Raw genomic sequence first — 20,801 nt, 5'->3', positions numbered from 1 at the left:
AGGTCTTCAATTTTAGATAAAAGTGCATTCCTGCTTTATTGCCCTTTCCTCTTACCCAAATCATTCTTCTCTAATTTTTTTCATCTCCCTGTATCTCATTTATTTGCATTTTCCCCCTTCACTTATATGTACTTGGTCAAGGAGAAAGAATGAATCATAATGCAAAAAAATGGTGCAAAGGTCTTCATGGGAAGCAAAACTCAAATCATTGGAAAGACAGCAAAACGGGCACTAAATTTATAATAGGAGTTGTCATGCACCTTATGCAAATGCTAAATTTGCTCATTTTACTCAATGGTCATTCAAAGTCGTACAAATTGTCATTAAATACTATTGCATTATTAATAGTTTGTGAATATTAAAAACTCTATGTTTGCTAATGATCACTTCTAAAAAAATTACTACATATATTTTTTACACGATGGTATCCTAAGCTTTTTGGACACCCTCAACCAACACGTCAAAATAACAGCCTTTACCCATCAAAAACCAAGATCTTATCGAATTTATTTTCTAAATCAATGAAATTATTTCACAAAAAACTTCACTATATTTCGGACTATAGATTTGAAGTGAACAAAAAAATTGTTACCTTCAAATAAAATTTCAACTCAAAAACAAATTTCGAGGCAAATGACCTTAGTACAAGCTTGATCAAGCTTTTGCGAAGCTCAAAACTTAAACAGCCTGAACTCAAATAGAGTCCAGTTGAACTACAAATGGGGGAAAGTGCTTAATGACAAGGGTGTTATATGGCATGACTCTAAAACCAGTAGCCAGTGCAAGTTTCACATACAATCAAATGGCTATGAAGGTACAGGAGAAATGAATCAGTGCGTTCATATTCTACAGGGTTCATGGTCATTTACAGAACCAAATGTTATTACACAGACACTACTATTTCCGTGATAAAATTTCTTTGAGGAAAACAAAATAAGTAACACAGTTGCCTCCAAAGTCAGTCCCAAAACTCCCGTGTAACCCAATACTTCCAAACAAGCAAACAAACAAAATGGACAAATAATGGAAGGGTACAAGTATTCCTCTACTCGAGTTCGACAAATCTCAGAAACGAGCATCTTCATTTTCATTCCACATGTCATCGGGCTAGCTGCAGCAGATATAGAGAGAGGGATGGAGGTCAACTGTATGTAACAGTGATGATGACCAAGGAAATATGCACAATTAAGAACAAGAACATAGAACTAGATTAAAACATTAGAAGAAATTCTGAAGGCATTCTAGAAACCAACTTCCCGCTATAATTGGAGGTTGGCAACCATAAGCCAGTTGAAAAGCCTTAATGCCAGGTTTGGGTCCTCAAGAACATTTATTTGAATTTGCGTGGATTTCAACAAAAACCAGTACAAACTTGGTATTCCAAAATTAATAGAGTTCTTTTCAAGTCCAAAGATTCCAATGCCGCACAGGATAAACATTTCAATTGATACTGTCCCTTCCCCTCTCCCTGTGTGCAAGCTTCAGACTATGGCATATGAAAAGTTTCAGCCTCAGCCTGGATAATACCAGGGAAGATGTTTCTAGAAGAAAACCAAGCCGAAGAGGGACCAAATGCTTTAAAGGAAGAGATGATCCAGAGAATCTTCCATAAATAATAGACATAGAAGCGGTAATCAATTTTATAACGGCCAATATAAAATGTTATCAGAACAAATGGCTAAAAATAGAAAATGAAGAAAGAAATATTTCTACAAATAGGAGATCTATAAAGTAAAAAAAAGCCCTAAGTCATTTACTTAGGTGGCCTTATAAAACAGTGTCTGATTCAATACCAAGACCATTCTCACCCTTCGAAAAGAATGCACCTTAATCCAAGTGATGCTTAAAAGTTCTTCACGTTAATCCATTGAACCAACCAACCAAATGATACTAAACTTCTCCTTGATCCTTTCCAAAGAAAAATAAGGGAAGATCTTTCCCCAATCAGCTGTACAAACAAGGATGCAAAACAATGGCATGAAATAAGTTGGATATGCAAAACAGTGTAATAACACTTACGCCACACACAAATTAAATGGCACAAGAGTATGTCATTGCTAGTAACAGTAGTAGTAACCCCAAAGTCACATTGTCACAAAATTCTCACAGATGTTCAAGTAAGGATACTTACTACCCACAAAACAGCATTAAGTCAAACCTACTCATGTTGACTTACACAATAATTTAGAAGATAGGAGGTAAATTTGGAATATATAAATTGCTGAGTCAATTAGCAGATTGAGGTGGAAATGCAGTCAAATAATCGACCCAACTAACATTAAAGAAAACTTATCTTGCAGACACACTCCCTACCACCATTCTCCCTCACTAAGTTGCGTCCTCAATTCTCCCAGCAACCATAAAGTCCTCAGAAACCTGGATTTCAAAAGTTAAAGGGAAACTGGAAAGCTTAGATTGATTTTCTCTAAACTTGGGCCTTAAAAATCGCAAAAGATAGGGTTTCTGTCATTTGCAAACCATTAGAACTTGAAGAAAGTTTTACATAGTAATATGCTGAAGTATGAGATTTTTTATTTTCCATTTGAGCTAATTCTATACATGAAAACATTCTGGAAAATACAAGTCCCAGCTGGGCAACCAAACCCTTCACTACCTTGCTGGTTTTGAGCCCAATTGTACTGTGTTTTAAAATAGAATTTTGCGCAGTTTCCCACAGGAAGATTTTTATGTTTTGACAAGCAAAAAGTTGACTGCCTTTCCTCAGAGCTGTTCACTTTTGAAAAACCAAAACAATATCACCGTGATCCCAATTTGTTTGCCTTTCCCCAGTTTTCTAAGCAAGCAGATGATAAGGCAAGTTTTGATTATCATGAACTATTTATCTAAAAGAAATCTCGCTCAGGTTGCCAAGTGAAAAGTTTCCCTACTAGCTGGGAAATTAACAGCAACATGATGATCCTGATTGCTATTTGTTCTTTTTGTTAGCTGAATTGGTCTCTGGCCAACCTGGCCAGCTGCCCATCCAATATTTGGTCAACAGCTTAATTTTAACTCAACCCCATCAGCTTTACGAAGTTTGCCAGATATGGTCAGTCAGAAAAAAAATTTGCACCCAGTGTAGAGGACTACACACTATATTGAGGGTTTGAGGATGGCATGCAGCATGCAATCTTATCTCCACAATTGGGGATACTTTTTTCGTGACTTGAACACAAACTTACGATCAAGTCAAAGCTCACGCTCACAAGGTAGGTTAGGCATTTGTAAATAACCAATAGGTTGGGATAAATGGGAGTTTTAGGTTCAAGATCAACCTCACCTTACCCATGAACAGTGCTATTCATAAGAAACAAGTACCAGCATTTTTTAAACAAAATAACAAAAATGATGCTTGCGTCAGTATTTAATACATAAAGGGAAACACTTCAATCAGTCAAAAGCACTAGAAAAGCTAGAAAGAAAACAAAAACCACCATGACAATATATAGATATAACTAAATAATGGAACAAAGGGTATTATGGCATGAAACTGACCTTAGAAATCCTAGAGAAGTCAAAACTGCATCTTAATATCCTGGTGTTCACATAAATTTTGATTTTTTATCTGCTGGCTTTAAAATTTGGAAAGAACACATTAAGCTTTCATCCACACTCATCATTGCACCAGCATTATCAAATTCACCACAATAGTTAGGTGCAGAGAATATCGTAACAAGTTGTCTGTTGGCAAAGAATTCATATCCATCCTCTACAACCTGAAAAAATGAACCGCCTGGTAAGTTGTATGAGTAATAAAGAATGAATCAAGAAGCAAATAATCAATAACCTGATGGGCACGACAAATAAGGTCCATATCATGCTTTGTTAAAAATTCTGACACTTTATCAGGACCAAAGGTATATGAGACGCCCCTATCATTCATGCCCCAACCTTTGACATCTCTACCAGGATCAGACCAAAGTAAATCACAGAGCAAACCAGAGTCTGGAACATCAGCTGGACGGGGTAAGTTCCTTATTTGATCCAAATTTGCTAAATCAGGGGAAAGGCCACCATGCATGCACAATATTTTTTCATCTATGAGAGCAGCCACAGGGAGGCAATTGAAACAATCAGCAAAGAGTTTCCAAATTCTCACATTGAACCTCCGTTTACACTCATCATAAAATCCATAAATCCGATTAATAGAAGCACTCTCATGATTTCCTCTTAAAAGAAAGAAATTTTCCGGGTACTTAATTTTGTAGGCTAGTAGAAGGCATATTGTCTCCAAGCTTTGCTTGCCCCGGTCCACATAGTCCCCTAGGAATAAATAATTGGCTTGAGGGGGAAACCCCCCATATTCAAAAAGCCGCAAAAGATCGCCATATTGCCCATGAACGTCACCTGGAAATCCAGAATTTGGGTTGGGGGAAGCGGATGCGCACAGATTAGTCCATGGAAATAAATGCAGTATTAAAAAATACACATCAAATCAAATATGCAGCAAAAGGAACATAAAATCGTTACAAGGTTTAAAGTTTCACAAAAAGTCTTCAATTAATGCCACCATAAACATGGTTAAATGGCTCATTTGCCATGCTAGCTTGACAATAGACACGGTCTTGCAATAGGGTAATTTTAGGTTATTAGTTTGCTCAATACACAACTATGTTAGATTCAAGTTCAGAAAGCAGAACAAGGGGCATAAAAAGGAATTGAATAGTCATTATAAATAAATATAATATTTTGATGATTAAGGCTGTGTTATGTTAAAGAAAATGGCCATATAAAAGTTAGTATTATTCCAGCATGGAATAGGCAAGGAATTACATTTGACAAATTTCATTAAACAAATGTTTCTCATGCTATTCCATGATGGTTGGAAAAAAAAACCAACTTTTGCATGGTCATTTACCTCAGAATTTACATCGTTTTTTTTCTTTTCTTGTTTTCTCTCAAACTATAATAATCATTTATGATAGTTATTCCATCCCCACCCTATACAATTTTGCAAACCGAACATAACATTAAGATTTTGTAAGTTGTTGCCATACAAAACCATCTGCTGTGAGCACAACTGAGCCTTGCACACCACAACCAAGCTGTCCTAGGCTGCCCTAGTGGGAGTCAGGGCCACGCACTGCCTCCTTTTCAGAACTAAATTTTGTCTAGGCTAGCTCTAACAGTCAACCTTGAGGTTTCTTTTATTGTATTTGGAGCCATATTTTTAGCCTTGGTGCTCCCATCTCTATATTTCTCTCTCCTCTTATCTTATTTTCTCGCTCCCCCTATTTCTCTCTCCTCACTTTTGTCTTTGATGGTAACTCAAAGTGAGCCAGGGTGGCCAGTATTGTTGGGGACTAGCCAAGAGTACTTTGGAGAGGCATGCCTCCTTTTCCTCCCCTTTTTTTCTCTCGTCCTTTATTTTCACCTTTCTGGGCTTCTCTCTGCATTTTCTTTCTCCATTTCACTCTCTAGTGGCAACACAAAGTAAATAGTGGTGACCCAAGGTTTCCATTGTTGGCCCGGGGTAGTCTTCTAGAAATTCTTTTCTTTTTTCTCTCTCTTCCTATCTTCCATTGTTTTTCTTCATGTTCTCTCTCACTCTATTTCATCCTCTAACAATAATATGAAGTGAATTGATGCAACCCATGATCTCTGGGGATGGCCTGGCATCTCTCTCTTCCATTATCTTTATTTATTTGCATTTTCCTGTAATTTCTCTATCCTATACCTTTTCCTAGGCCTTCTCGACGACCTAAAGAAGACCAAAAAACACCAGAGTGATTTGGGGCTAATTTTGAAAATATCAAGACTTTTTCATTTATTTAGGATTTTTCTTCCAAATTTTTTTATTCACTCGGATTTTTGCAGAATTTTCAACTATCTTTCTGGGGCCCCAACTCTACCAACTCAGCCCCAACTGTGTTCAAAACATGCCCTCAATTTTTGGCAATAAAAGCCCCCCATTTACTGCACAAGTCATTGCCGAGGCCTCACAATTCCCAGCCCCATTGTGAATTGCGGTGCACAAATAATTTGAGCCCCCTTCCCCTAGACACCACGAAAACCCCCTTCCCCTGCACATAGCAAACAGATAAGAACAGTTTACTTCACCCAAGTCTGTTGTTCTTCTTGTTGTTACAATCATTATTATTATAATAAAAACCAAAAAAACAGAAAAAGAAGAAAAAAAAATGACTTTGAAAAAGAAATAGAGTTTTGTAACCCTTATTTAGAAAGGGGTAAAGGCCCCTATGCCTCCTCCTCCACCTCCTTATTATCATGATTATCATCTAAAAATCAAAACAAAAAACTCAAATTTCAATTTTCAAAATAGATAATAAAAAACAAAAACCAGAAATTCAGAAAAAGAAAAAATTTTAAATGTTACAAAAAAATCTCAATAAAAGCACAAATATTTAGGAATTAAAATTTAAAAAGAAAAATGAAGAATTGAGAGAAATTTCAAAAGAATTCAATAATTCATATAAAATTCTACAAAAATTCAGAGTGCAAGAAAAACTCAAAAAGGTATAAAAAGGTCATAAAAATTAAGACTTGAAATTCAAGAAACAAATTTGGAAAAACAAGAAAAATCAACAAAAAAAAAATACACAAAACTCTTTAAGTTGCAACATAATTTTGAAAAATAATATTAAAAAATGAAGCTACCTTGGAAGTTTCAGGAGAGTTCTTTCAAAATCAAGAGGTATCAAAGAGGTCTGCTGAAAACTGAGAAACCCTAAAAATTGAGCCAAACCATAAAATTAACCAAAAATCAATTAGCCGCTTCTAAAGTGCCGGAGAGGCCCATAAATCCTAGAAATCACTTGGACTGGCTTGGAACTGTTGGGAAAGTCCAACTTAATGCAACAAACATTTCAAAATCAAAATAGCACCAAAATTGCAAAAATGCAACACAAGACATAGGAGCCACCCACGAGTGCCTGGGAGGCCCCATTTGGTAAATAATGGTCTATTTTTATCAAATCCAATGATGGTTAGAGGCTTTAACAGTAGCAAAGTCTCCAACATTGTAATGGGCTCGACTATAAAGTCCAAATACACCAAAAAGGGGTTCCTAACTACCTTACTATTTTTTTTGCTTTATGTTATACTGTTATAGTATTTAATTTTAATGTCAATATGATATTATGCATGATTATGATGGTAAATAATAATTAATCAATCTGTCCACAGAGCCTCTCCCAGGGTGCTGTAGTGCCAGCCCCAAGGATACTCCCAAGGTGAGAGAAATCTCATTTATTCAACAAGGAATGCTGGTGGGGTGATAGGATGAATCAATATTTAAAAGGAAAGAATAATAAACCTTTTTGGCTGCATTTCTTTTATGTGCTATCTGCTAGCATAAATCTTATCAATGTGATGATAGATCCTCTTCAATGAGACTATAGTGAGAACCTGAAAGACACTCCTTTGGTGGGGGAATCTATATTCATTTGGCCAAGAGTGCTGCAAGATGGTAAGGTGAATTAGCATTTCAATATCTGGTTAAAAAACTCAGAAGTGTTTGATTGAAGGATCATCGTATTAAGGCAAGGCAAAACCTATGCGTTCACCAAGCATCATTCATGGAGTGACCATTACAGAAATGCTACAATCTCCAGTGGCTTTCCCATGCATAATTGTTCTCCCGAACTCATGCTCTAAAAAAACAAACAGACATGTACCCTTTTTTAGTCCGATTAGGTTAGCCTCTTGAATTTATAATTAAAAATGGTAGAATAACTAGTATTACAGTAAAACCTTACATTTTTATAATTTTTTCCCATAGGGCGCCACATGGAACACTGCGACACTCCTTAATGGTCTGTCCTAGGCTTTTTCTCTTGCTAATCAAACCATGTGCTACCTCTTACTTACCTAACCCAAGTTTTTCTCCCCACCAAGTTGGTCTGAAGTGAATTTGGGCCATGAGTTGCCTCTTTATTGACCTACCCTAGATCTTTTTGCCCAACAAGCTGCTTTGAAGTGGATTTGGCCCATCTAATACCTCTTCACCAAACTGCCTCAATTATTTGCCCCCATTAAGCTGCTAGAAAGTGGATTTGGAATGTGCACTACTTCCTTACCCACCTATCCTTGATCTTTTCCCCCAGCAAGCTGCTCTGAAGTTGGTTTGGGCTATGTGCTACCTCCTTGCCAACATGTCCTAGGTCTACCCACGCTAGGAAGACTTGCGCATTTCCCCAAGACAAGTCAAATACATTGAAACCAAAATAGCATTTCCTAATGGGATAATTTGCAAGAAAAATATCTCTAAAGAAGAATATTATATCCTTGGAGGAATGATAATAATGTCAACAATGCACCAATGTAACCCCTTATATGAGGTAACAAAAATCTTTGAGAAAGAACTTCACTAGAATGTGATCAATGTGATCTCTGCCTGAATTTGTTTTGACAAATGACAAATGGATGGCATTTTGTTCATTCAAGCACGAAGTTCTAAATACACTATCCAAAAGGATAATGGCATGCGTGTCCATATGGAGCACAACCCACCAAGCACAAGACCTTGAGCAATAGTAAACTTACAAGCATTATACACCATACACATTCTATACCCTGCATACCAATCCCAACCAACCAATTGTTCAAAGGTTGGGAACAATCCACAATCATCTATAACCTCAGGATGACATTATGGAGTTTACATTGTTGCATTGCATGGCTTTACCACAAAACCTACTGCCTTCAACTCCTCTAACTGAAACCAGAGCCAAGGAACTAGGTACCAGTAACCACCCCTCCACCACCACCCCCACCCCCACCCCCAAGATTCTGCTTCTTTGTGTGGTTAGTCTTCCATTATTGTGTAACCATTAGGAACCCAATCCACGTGCCATATGCAACAGTCATGTGATCATACTCAAGATCCATTAGAGATGTCTTTCAAATCAAAGGTAATTTTTTAGAGCAAAAAATATTTTAGGCTATCCTCAACAACTTGGTCAGTCACATTCTTGGAGCTACAAATTGATTTTTGAACCTAAAATCACTTCAGAAGGAAGTTGGTTGTTGAAGCTTCCTCCAACATTTATTTTAATCGAAGATCATTTCCCAAAAAGTTATAGCACGTAAGCTTAGAAGTAATTTTGCACAAGAAACCACTTTCATTCCAATGTTGTCCAATACTGGCACTTTGCTCGACAGTATTTGAAGGACCTTTATCCTTGAAATGCTTACCTCAAAATCTTTAACTTCACTTCAAAACATTGGATAATCATCCACTATGCATAAAATATTAAAATCCAAAAACAGCCTTGATAACCATCATGTCAAATCTACACAAGAACAACAGGTCAAAAAGAAACCTTGGAAACTAGTCGGACAAACTCATTCGAGCCATCTGATGTGGCCTTGGCCAATGGATCTAGCACACAAAAAACATAAACAGGCTATGCAGCAACATGCAGGTTAACCATCAAAGCCTATATCTTTTAGCTGCATTAAACTAGCAGCACAGCTACAACTAATTGGAGGCCAAAACAGCCTCAATTCAAATTTGCTTGTTTCAGCTTATATATTTTTTACAATGATACAATTCATCAAAGGTCTAGATAAATTTGGGTTGCATATAGAAAATAAAATAATGACTTGAAGATTTGCAAGGCAGAAACTGAATTGATGATTCTAAAAAATGATGGGTAATGTGTTTTCAAAAGGCAGAAGAACGGCCTGGGAAATTAAGGAAGATGGCTTAACATTTTAGAAGATTGATGAGCTGCTTCTCTGAGTGTCGATGAAAAAAAGTGCACAGGGAGATTTAATAGCTGTCCTGATTTCTTTTCTAGGTTATATTTAGATATAGGCTGCTGTCAAGAATAGAGAATTTCCTCTTGAGGCTACAAGATTGATTGAGGGTAAAAAGTGGCTGTACTTGGTGTCTAAATTAGACAATCTCTTTAGGTTATGTTTAGTTCACGGAATGCTTATGCCTAGGACTAGATTAGTTATAATATGTCAGTTATAATTAGTTATACAAGAAATTATGTTGTTACCGTAAATATCAATGTGAAACTTTTTATGAGTTCATAATAAGGAATAGATAAGGAATAACTACTCCCAAATTCACCATGGGAATGTCTATCTCTTTATTATTCCCTCTACTCCCAAGTTTCTCATTGTATTCCATCTTATTCTAAAGAATAGCTATTTCACGAGCCAAACATAACCTTAGTTTCTCATAGATTGATTCTTTTGCTCCAAAAAGAATCTAGGTCAGTTTACTATATCTTAAGAATTTTTATTATCTTAGAATTATTTGTCCTACAAACAGCTCCTATGAAACTGTCACAGGCATATTATGGACCTATTGAAATTCTCACTGCAAGACCCACCACCTCTCTTAATCCTACAACAGCAGAACAATCTCATGGAAATATGTATAAACATAATGCCTCTTAATGAATCCCCACTTTTTTGCCTTGTTGTGGTGAAACCTCTAATAAACATATCACTCAGTAAAGCTCTCTCTCTTTCTCTTCAATAACCAGCTAATGAACACTCATACCCTTACAAGATGGTAAACAGGTTCACCTTCTCTTCACCTAATGCCACAGATGTCTAACAATTATCTTCCAAAGATGCCCCTTAATGCCTCCTCTGTGATAGCTCCTGCTACCTAACCATCTCTAAAACAGTCACTAATTATCAATAGTTTAAACTCTTTCAACAATCAAGGATCCTAGATTTTATTTTCCAATGACTGTATGTACCCTGGGTTCCAAATTCATCTAAAAAGTAGAAACCACTCATGAAAGTATCATAAAGAGAAACCAAACAACATACTATAATCCAATCACAAATCCAATATTCCCAATTAGCCATTCTCTGGATAATCCACGACTTTGTTATGAGGGTATTAATCATTGATTGAAACACACTAATTTTATATAAAAAGGAATCAATGAAGTTCCCTTAATGACAAAAGGGGTACAATTAGTATCCAACTTCTCCACTAATATAAGCGAAGGCTCTATCTACCATAATCTGCTAATAGGAAGAATTTTTATGTATGCTTGGCCTACAACATGTGGCAGAACCAACCAATCAGAACCCGCTTCACAATTTGCAATGCCACAACAACTTTAGTATAAGGGCCATAATTTGTGGTATTGATAGGCCTGTTTTACTGCATAAGCCTACGTAAAAAAATTTCAATTATGGGTTAGACTTTGATAAAATTTCTTAACCTTCTTTTTCCCCAGTTCACAAATAAAAGCAATCCAAGTGAATGGAAAAAAATGATCCTTTTTCATTTGAATCCCACAGTTGCAATTCAGATGGTATTCTATTATTAACAAACAGGATGCAATGAACGTCATCTAACTCATTCCCTCGTATCATAAAACCAACAAAGACAAGAGTACATAGTAAACAGAGGCTATCAGAATCGTGTCCAACCGCACATCATCAATCAAATCATAAGTAAAAATGATCGGACAAATAAAAGCAAGAAAAAGTTCCCCTTCTAATTGATTCTATATAAACAACTTTTCAGAAAATAAAAAGGGAGTAGAAGTAGAGCTAAATGTTGGGTTTTCCCTCCTTGTGGGGCCCAACAATTGGAAAGTGGCTTTATTTTAATGCTTGTTGACTTCTCAAGGAAGCAGCACTCACGCCTTCAGCACCAAGGCATCACGCGCAGCAATTGCTGGCCGCCCCTTCATCTCCTTTTCTCCATTTTTCTTGCAGCAGCTCAAGTCTTCATGGCTAGTAGCCTGCACCCCCCTTCATTTTTCTTTCTCTATTCTTTTGGATTTTCACTCACCCAGCTCCTCACGCCAGAGCCGTCTTCTCAGTTGCAGCAACCTGCTGCTACTTGTCTCTCCTACGTGTGACTCCAGCTGCGTTCTACTATCGGCAGTTTGGGAGCTTTTGGTTGTGCTCATTTTGGTTGGTTTGGAGCTTTGTTCAAAATATTTGGTGAGGCATTTCCATCTTGCTACATTTGTTTATACACTCTTGTGTATTTGTAAGACTTATGCCTTTTGTATCCACTTTGTACAACATTTTGGTGATAGTGGATTTGGACCGCCATACCCCGTGGATGAACCTCAACATTTGAGGGAACCATGTTAAATTTTGTGTGTCTCATTTTTATTTATTAGTTGCATTACTCCATTGATTTACTTGTGGGAATTAGTTCATATATATAATATTTTTCCCAACAACTGGTATCAAAACCCATGGTTTCTCCTTGGGATGCTGGGCATGTGATGCTGCCAATTTGGTGAGCCCAATTCGTGCGGAGTTTGGAGCCCGATCAAAATTCGTGAGGAGTTTGTAGTCCGATGTGTGAGGGGAAGATTGTTAGGGTTGTCCCACATCAATACTTGTGGGAATTAGTTCATATATATAATATTTTTCCCAACAAGTGGTATCAGAGCCCATGGTTTCTCCTTGGGATGTTGGGCATGTGGTGCTGCCAATTTGGTGAGCCCAATTCGTGCGGAGTTTGGAGCCCGATCTCAATTTGTGAGGAGTTTGTAGTCCGATGTGTGAGGGGGAGATTGTTGGGATTGTCCCACATCAGTTGTGGAAGGGGCTTGGTAGTCAATTATTAAGTGTGAGGGAAAGTCTCACCCCATGAGCTAGCTTTTGGGGTTGAGAAGGCCCGTGACCACCCAACACTAGTATCAAAGCCGTGTTATTTGTACGCATTAAATTTGTGTAAATCAGGGATGGTAATGTTGGTTGTATGATTAGTTTCAATGGAAGCAATTAGGTAACTTGGAAAACAAAAATACAAAATCTTTTATTTTGCAAAGATTTGGATGGACCTATTGAAGGTGATAGCCGAAAGCCTAAAGACACGAGTAATGATGAGTGAAATAGGCTTAATAGAAAAACCATTGGTGTCATCTGGCAATGGATTGATGATAGTGTTTTTCATCATATTTCTACCGAAACTTCGGCAGATGAATTGTGGAAAAAATTAGAGGGTCTTTATGATAGAAAGTCGGCTACAAATAAAGTCTTTATTTTTCGAAAATTGGTGAATTTGAAATATAAAGATGGTGGTCTTATTACCGAGCATTTGAATGATGAATTGCAGGCCTTAATGCTTCTTAACTCTTTGTCGGAAAGTTGGGAGACTTTGGTTGTGACAGTTAGTAATGCGGCTCCCGATGGAATTGTTACTATGAACCAAGTAACTAGCAGTTTGTTAAATGAAGAAATTAGAAGAAAATTAGTTGGCTCTTCTCATTCAGAGGCACTTGTGACAGAAAATCGGGGCAAAGGCAGAAGCAAAAGCAGATATTCTCACCACAATGAAAAATCAAGAGGCCAGTCCAGCTTAGTTTCGAAAAAAGATATTGAGTGTCAGTATTGTCATAAAAAGGGGCATATGAAGCGGGAGTGTAAAAAATTGAAATTCAAGGAGCAAAATAAAGAGAAAAATTTTGAGAAAAAACATGAAGACACAACTTCAGTTGCATCTGATGCTGATTTTATGGTTGTTTGTGATGAAAGTTATATTAATTTGACAAGACAAGAAACTGATTGGATTATTGATTCTGGTGCGTCATTCCATGTCACTTCTCATGAAGATTTCTTCACTTCTTATTCCAAAGGAAATTATGGAGTTGCTCAGATGGGAAATGAAGGTTTATCAAAAATTGTTGGCATGGGAAATGTTTGTTTGGAAACAAATCTGGAATGCAAATTGGTGCTCAAAGATGTGAGACATGTACCCGATATTCGACTAAATTTGATATCTATCAGAAAACTTGATGATGAAGGGTTTGACAAACATTTTGGTTATGAAAAATGGAAGCTCACAAAGGGTAATTTGGTGGTGGCTAAAGGCAAGAAGACTAGTATACTTTACATGATGCAAGGTAAAATTGGTAATGGTGTTGTGAATGCAATTGAGAGTCACTCTTCCACCGATTTGTGGCATAAACAGCTTGGGCACATGAGTGAAAAAGGAATGCAGTTTTTGTTCAAAAAGAAGCTTCTACCCAGGATGAAAGGTACTCCTCTTAAAGCTTGTGTTCATTGTTTAGCCGGTAAGCAACATAGAACTCATTTTCATACAAAGTTTGTTATTAAAAAATCTAATATTCTAGATTTGATACATTTCGATGTATGTGGTCCATTGAAAGTTAAATCTCATGATGGTGCACTTTATTTTGTTACTTTTATTGATGATTGTTCAAGAAAAGTTTGGGCTTACACTTTGAAAACTAAAGATCAAGTTTTAGATGTGTTTAAGCATTTTCAGGTTAAAGTTGAAAGAGAGACTGGAAAGAAGGTGAAATGTGTGCGCTCGGATAATGGTGGAGACTACATTGGCCCATTTGATGCATATTGTTATAGCCAAGGCATTAGACATCAAAAGACCGCCAAGAAAACCCCTCAACAAAATGGAATTGCCGAAAGGATGAATCGCACCATACTGGAGAGAATGAGATGTATGCTCTCTCATGTGAAGTTGCCAAAATCATTTTGGGGTGAAGCAATAAGGACGGCAGCGGACTTGATTAATTTGTCTCCTTCAACTCCTTGGTGAAGTTCCTGAAAAAATTTAGAAAGGTAACGATGTCACTTATGATCACTTGAAAGTGTTTGGTTGTCGTGCATTTGTTCACATTCCAAAAGATGAAAGATCCAAACTTGATGACAAGACAATACAATGTATTTTTCTTGGCTATAGACATGATGAATTTGGATATAGATTGTGGAATCCCATTGAATAGAAAATTGTTAGAAGCCGAGATGTTGTATTTTTTGAAGATCAAACAATTGAAGATTTTGGCACAGTTGAGCAACCACGATCTAATGGGAATGATTTTGTTGACTTAGAGTCACCTTCTCCACCTTTGGCACATGATGAAAATATGGAAAATGTTCTTCCACCTCTAGAAGATGTTGGAAATGATGAAATTCCTAGTGATGTTGAAGATGAAAATGAGGGGGAGCAACAAGTTCAAGAGCAAGCTCTGTTGAGAAGGTCTTCAAGAGAGTCAAGACCTTCAACTAAATATCCATCAAGTAACTATGTTACTCTAACAGATCAAGGGGAGTCCGAAAGCAATCAAGAAGCCATGAACCATGAAAATAAAATTGAATGGATGGAGGCTGTGCACGAGGAAATGAAGTATGTAGTTGACAATCACACTTATGATTTGGTTAAACTTCCTCCTGTAAAGAAAGCTTTGAAAAACAAATGGATGTTTAAGTTGAAAAATGATGGAAAGAATCTTCGGTACAAGGCTAGGCTTGTGGTAAAAGGCTTTGGTCAGAAAAAGGGAATTGACTTTGATGAAAAATTCTCACCGGGTGTGAAAATGTCATCAATTCGTGTTGTTCTTGGCATGGCAACATACTTGAATTTAGAAGTTGAGCAATTAGATGTCAAAATCGTTTTCTTACATAGTGACTTGGAAAATGAAATTTACATGAAACAACCAGAAGGCTTCAAACAAAAAGGGAAAGAGAATTTAGTGTACAAATTAAAGAAAAGTTTGTATGGGTTGAAGCAAGCCCCACGGAGATGGTACAAGAAATTTGATTCTTTCATGATTGATCATGGTTACTCAAAAATCACTTCGGATGATTGTGTGTTTGTGAAAAAATTTCCAGATGGTACTTATATTATTCTCTTACTCTATGTTGATGATATGCTTGTTGTAGGACAAGACTCCTCCAAGATTGACAAGTAAAAGTTGGAATTGAGCAAGTCTTTTGCTATGAAAGACTTGAGACCAGCAAAGCAAATTTTTGGCATGAGAATTGTTCGTGATCGTGAAAAATGGCAAATTTGGTTGTCTCAATAAAGGTACATTGAAAAAGTGCTTGAGAGGTTCAATATGGATAAAGCAAAACCCGTTGGTTGCCCACTTGTCAATCACTTCAAACTTAGTACAAAACAAAGTCCTACAAGTGAGAAGGACAAGGAAGAGACGAAGAAAATTCCTTATGCTTCGGCCGTTGGTTCATTAATGTATGCAATGATTTGCACAAGACCGGATTTAACTCACGCTGTTGGAGTTATTAGTCGGTTTCTCTCTAATCCGTGAAAGGAGCAGTGGTTAGCGGTAAAATGGATTCTCCAATACCTTAGAGGCACTTCAAAGATGTGTTTGTGCTTTGGAAATGGTAAATCTATGCTCTATGGATTCACGGATGCCGACATGGCTGGTGAGATTGATTCTAGAAAATCAACTTCGGGTTCTTTGATGACTTTTTCAGGGGGAGTTGCGGCATGACAATCTAAATTACAGAAATGTATTGCTTTATCTACTACGGAAGCCGAGTTTATTGTCATTACGGAAGCTTGCAAAGAATTGTTTTGATTGAAGAGATTCTTGAAAGAGTTGGGGATGGAATAGTAAAGGTATGTTCTTTATTGTAATAGCCAAAGTGCAATTCATTTGAGCAAGAATTCTATCTTCCATTCAAAGTCAAAACATATTGATGTTAGATATCATTGGATTCGGGATGTGTTAGATAAAAAATTATTGCAGCTGGACAAAATTCACACCGATGATAATGGTTCGGATATGATGACAAAAGCATTGTCTAGAGACAAGCATGTAAAGTGTCGAGTTTTTTCCGGATTGGTGGAGTCGTCCCCATAAGTTGGAAGGGGGAGATTTGTTGGGTTTTTCCTCCTTGTGGGGCCCAACAATTGGAAAGTGATTTTTTTTTTAATGCTTGTTGGCTTCTCAAGGAAGCAGCACTCACGCCTTCAGCACCAAGGCCTCACGCGCAGCAATAGCTGGCTGCCCTTTCATCTCCTTTTCTCCATTTTTCTTGCAACAGCTCAAGTCTTCACGGCTAATAGCCTGCACCCCCCTTCGTTTTTCTTTCTCTATTCTTTTGGATTTTCACTCACCCAGCTCCTCACGCCAGAGCCGTCGTCTCAGTTGCAGCAACCTGGTGCTACTTGTCTCTCCTACGTGTGACTCTGGCCGCATTCTACTATCAGCATTTTGGGAGCTTCTAGTTGTGCTCATTTTGGTTGATTTTTTGGAGTTTTGTTCAAAATATTTGATGAGACATTTCCATCTTACTACATTTGTTTATATACTTGTGTATTTGTAAGGCTTATGCTTTTTGTATTCACTTTGTACAATATTTTGGTCATAGTGGATTCAGACCGTCGCGCCCCGTGGACGTACCTCAACATTTGAGGGAATCACGTTAAATTTTATGTGTCTCATTTTTATTTATTATTTGCATTACTCCATTGATTTACTTGTGAGAATTAGTTCATATATATAATATTTTTCCCAACACTAAAAACAGCACAAGAGCAGGCTAAAATGCAAACAATGATCAATCACTCCAAATACAAACTATGCTGTCTGATACCCCATATGTCTCAGAAACACCGAAAAAATCAAACTTCCAGCACCTGCATTGCCATTCTGAAAATCAATTTTGCTCCTGAACGGCTGAAACCCACTTCCCTAAAACCCAAATCAAGCACAATCGAACTGACAATTCTTAAAATCCAAAACACAGAAAAATCGCGCACACGCATCCCAATCCAACGGACTAAACATTGCGCGTATAAAAAAAGCAAAATCAAAAGAGAGGACTATACCGCAGATCTTAATGGGGGCTTCGAGCTCAAGGAGAATGGGCTGCTGGAGGAAGATTTCCCTGGAGACGGCACAGAGCTGGCGGATCTCGTTCTCCGTAAGCTGAACCTGCTTACCGGGCCTCGCCTGCCGGAACTCCAGCAGGCGTCCTATAATGTCGTCGAGAACGGCAGGGTCCATTACAACACCCTGCCCCCCCGATTGCGCCATTTGGCGATCAATCGATCCCCTGCACTGGCTCTGGTTGTCGGCCTCAGAAAAGGGGTGTCTGAGGGAGGAGGAGAGGGGTGTGAAGCAGTCTCCTCCTCTACTGAGTTTCTCTGCTTTCCCCTCTTTCCGGCCTGTTTGAATTTTCGTCTTTGGACTCACTCCATAGGTGTCTATTCTATGATTTTTTTTTTTTTTTTTCGTGAATTCTTTTTTATATAATTTATTTTTTTTTTTGTATTCGGGTAAAAATACACATACCATTAATTAAATTTTACCCATAACATATTTATGGTAAATTAGGTATATTTCCTATAGAAAATAAGATAAGGGAGGGATGACTCATATGATATCGATACTTGCAACGTAAGTCACATAGTGCACTTAGTTTCTGTGGATGACAGTAGCACTTAGTTACTGTGGGGGCAATAAAAGGGATAAGGAAATTTAAAATAACTTAAAAGCAGATAATGATTAAGGATTTAATATCCTTGAATTTATAAAACAAAAAAATGGTTCATAATTGTATAAATTGGCAGAAAATGATTCATATGGTCGACCCTACTTAGTGAGATTAAGACTTGATTTTGTTGTTGTTGTTGTTGTTGTTGTTATTATGGACTATTTTGATATTTTATTTTATTTTGTTTCGTAGGTGTTTGTATTTGTTCATTGTTTACCAATTTTCAAAAGAGGATTACAAAATTTTTAAAACTTTAAAAAAATTTATTTCTTTTTATTAAATTTGAAAGAAAGTTTATAAAATTTTAATACTTCATAATAAATTTGTTTTCGTCAAATCTAAATATCTTTAAAAGATCAAGCATATGAACAATAAGTACTTTTTTTTTTTTTTTAATTTTTTTTTACCCCCAGGGTGTGGTTCAGGTGGTAGTGTGGGCTGCAGGAGTGCCTCTCATGAGGTTAGGTGTTCAAATCCTCCTAAGCTCATTTCCGTCCCTGAACTCCTGAATTTTCCTGAGCACAGGATTAGTCACGTGGACCGTAAAACGAACACATGGATACCCGGTACGTAATTCAAAAAATAAAAAAATAAAATAAAATAATAAAAAATAAGTACATTTTTTTAATATGACCTACTAAATGAATGATGCTAAAGTGTTTAGTATATATGTAAATGAAGAGATGACGGCACCAAGTCTCACAATTGAACACTATATTGATTATGTAAGAAATTATTCAATCTCGATTTTTTGAAATGCTTTTTGTAAGGTAAATTTGTGATATCTAATAAAATCTTAAGTCTATATTTCATCACATAAATTGAATTAAAATTATAAAATTTACTATCAAAGCTATAAGAAAATTATTATCTAGCTTTAAAAATAAAGTGTACGTAGCTCCGATAAGAGGGAAGAGAGTTAATGATAAACAAATCAATAGCATAATGAGAAGATTATGGTTAGATAAGGACAAATCAAGTTTCAAGGGGTGCTTTTGATGAGGCAAAGTCACAAGACTTAGGGTCTGTTTGATCAAAGATTTTGATACGGAAAAGGAATATGGGAGGAAATTTATTTTCCATTATATTTTTCTCTCTATACTAAATAATACTAAAAATAAAAATGTATTATAATATAATGAAAATCTAATAAAAATTAAATGTTAAAGAAGTATAAAATTAAAATTTTATTTATTAATTTGGTATATTTTTATTTTTATTTTTTACTACTTTCCTTGACCATCAAATACATAAAAGTAAATTTTTTCATATTTTTCTTTTCTTTTCTGCACAACTCTCAAACATAATCCCGACTAGTAAAGAAAACAAAATAACTTATCAAATTTGGTGAAGTTTGTATTTATGCTCCCTCTTGCAAACCATAAGTGGCGGGTAACCCTACCAAAAAAAAAAAAAACAATCTTTCGAAAAAAGGTACCTACCCTCCCGGAAAAATTTTAATTTGTAAATTTGAACCTAAAAAACCTAATGTATACTTAGCAAAAAAAATATTTTTCATTTTATTTTATTTATCCCAAATAAAATAATATTTAAAAAATGTCAAATGATATGTAAAATTGGTTTTTCTATTATTTAGTTATATATATTTATTTTCTTTGATAATCAAATATATATAAAAAAAAAAAAAAAGGTTTCACTATATTTCCCTTTTTTTTTCCAATTTGTAAATGAATACTAAAAAAAACATTATTTCCTTTGGGTGTTAATTAAAATGTGAATTCCTTGGTATTGGCTCCGCAATCTCTCTCTCACTCTCTCTCTCTCTTTTATTTGGGATTTGTTTTTGAAAAATATAGGAAATAAGCGGTGAATTGTGTTATTGTTCATAAATAATTTAAAGTTTTAAAGTTCAATTCAATTTAGTTTGAACTCAAATAAATACCCAACTACACATTATAATGAGAGTACTTGAAAAGTAAAAGTTACAAACGAGAGAGTTTAGTAATCTAATGTTTAATTAATTGTTTTGAAGCTTCTATAGTAAAAATTATGTAAATTGTATCTATTTATTTTGAAAATAATTAATATGTACATTGTACTAGTTATAATCTTTTTTTAATTATACAAATATTACGGTTAAACTAATATTGTGACAATGTTTAATAATAACAAATAAAGCTTTTAATATTTAAAAAATTTAATGTCTGAATAATTGAGCCCACTAATAATTTAAAAATAGCTCCACCGCTCTCGCAAACTCATTGATTGAAGAAGAAACATTGTTGTGTAACTCTTAAAAAGGAAAATTCGTCGTTGATAATTGTGAAATATATTTAATTAATAGTTTTGAAGCTTTTATAACAAACAAATATTTAAACATTTATTATAAATTCCTACATTAGAGTTGTGTATCTATTTTGTTCTGGTCTTGATGCTTATACCTTTATTATTCGGTTAATTATTCATTCAATATGCGTATTAGACGATATTTTAATAGTTAAAACTTTAAATTTTATGTTGGAGATCTCATCTTCGAATTTTTTGAATGGTAAAAAGGAATATAAGATAAGAGATCTTATCCCAAATAAAAATCGAACGACCTTCATGGATCTTTTCTTGATCACGATCACCTGAAAAAG

The 20,801-nt window shown here is 35.9% G+C and overlaps 1 protein-coding gene across 3 annotated transcripts; it reads right to left on the bottom strand.

Moving 5' to 3' along the window:
• Window positions 1–815: 815 nt before the first annotated feature.
• On the bottom strand, window positions 816–17,914 carry LOC131147612 (serine/threonine-protein phosphatase PP1). Of its 3 annotated transcripts, XR_009134888.1 has the most exons (5): window positions 17,534–17,914; window positions 3,788–4,347; window positions 3,496–3,716; window positions 1,809–1,948; window positions 816–1,111 (listed from the first exon to the last, which is right to left on the bottom strand). XR_009134888.1 is itself a non-coding variant. In XM_058097114.1 (4 exons), exons 1-3 carry the CDS (start codon window positions 17,739–17,741, stop codon window positions 3,543–3,545), a joined length of 942 nt encoding a protein of 313 aa, XP_057953097.1. In that variant the 5' UTR covers window positions 17,742–17,914; the 3' UTR covers window positions 816–1,948; window positions 3,496–3,542. The 3 variants fall into 3 exon arrangements, 2 of the variants coding, with proteins under 2 accessions (XP_057953097.1, XP_057953096.1); XM_058097114.1 differs by having other exon boundaries at window positions 816–1,948; XM_058097113.1 differs by lacking the exon at window positions 1,809–1,948 and having other exon boundaries at window positions 17,534–17,898.
• Between the last annotated feature and the right edge of the window lie 2,887 nt (window positions 17,915–20,801).

This window comes from Malania oleifera, chromosome 2, assembly GCF_029873635.1.
Source record: "Malania oleifera isolate guangnan ecotype guangnan chromosome 2, ASM2987363v1, whole genome shotgun sequence".
Taxonomy (NCBI): Eukaryota; Viridiplantae; Streptophyta; class Magnoliopsida; order Santalales; family Ximeniaceae; genus Malania; species Malania oleifera.
This window is presented reverse-complemented; position numbering and strand designations above follow the sequence as displayed.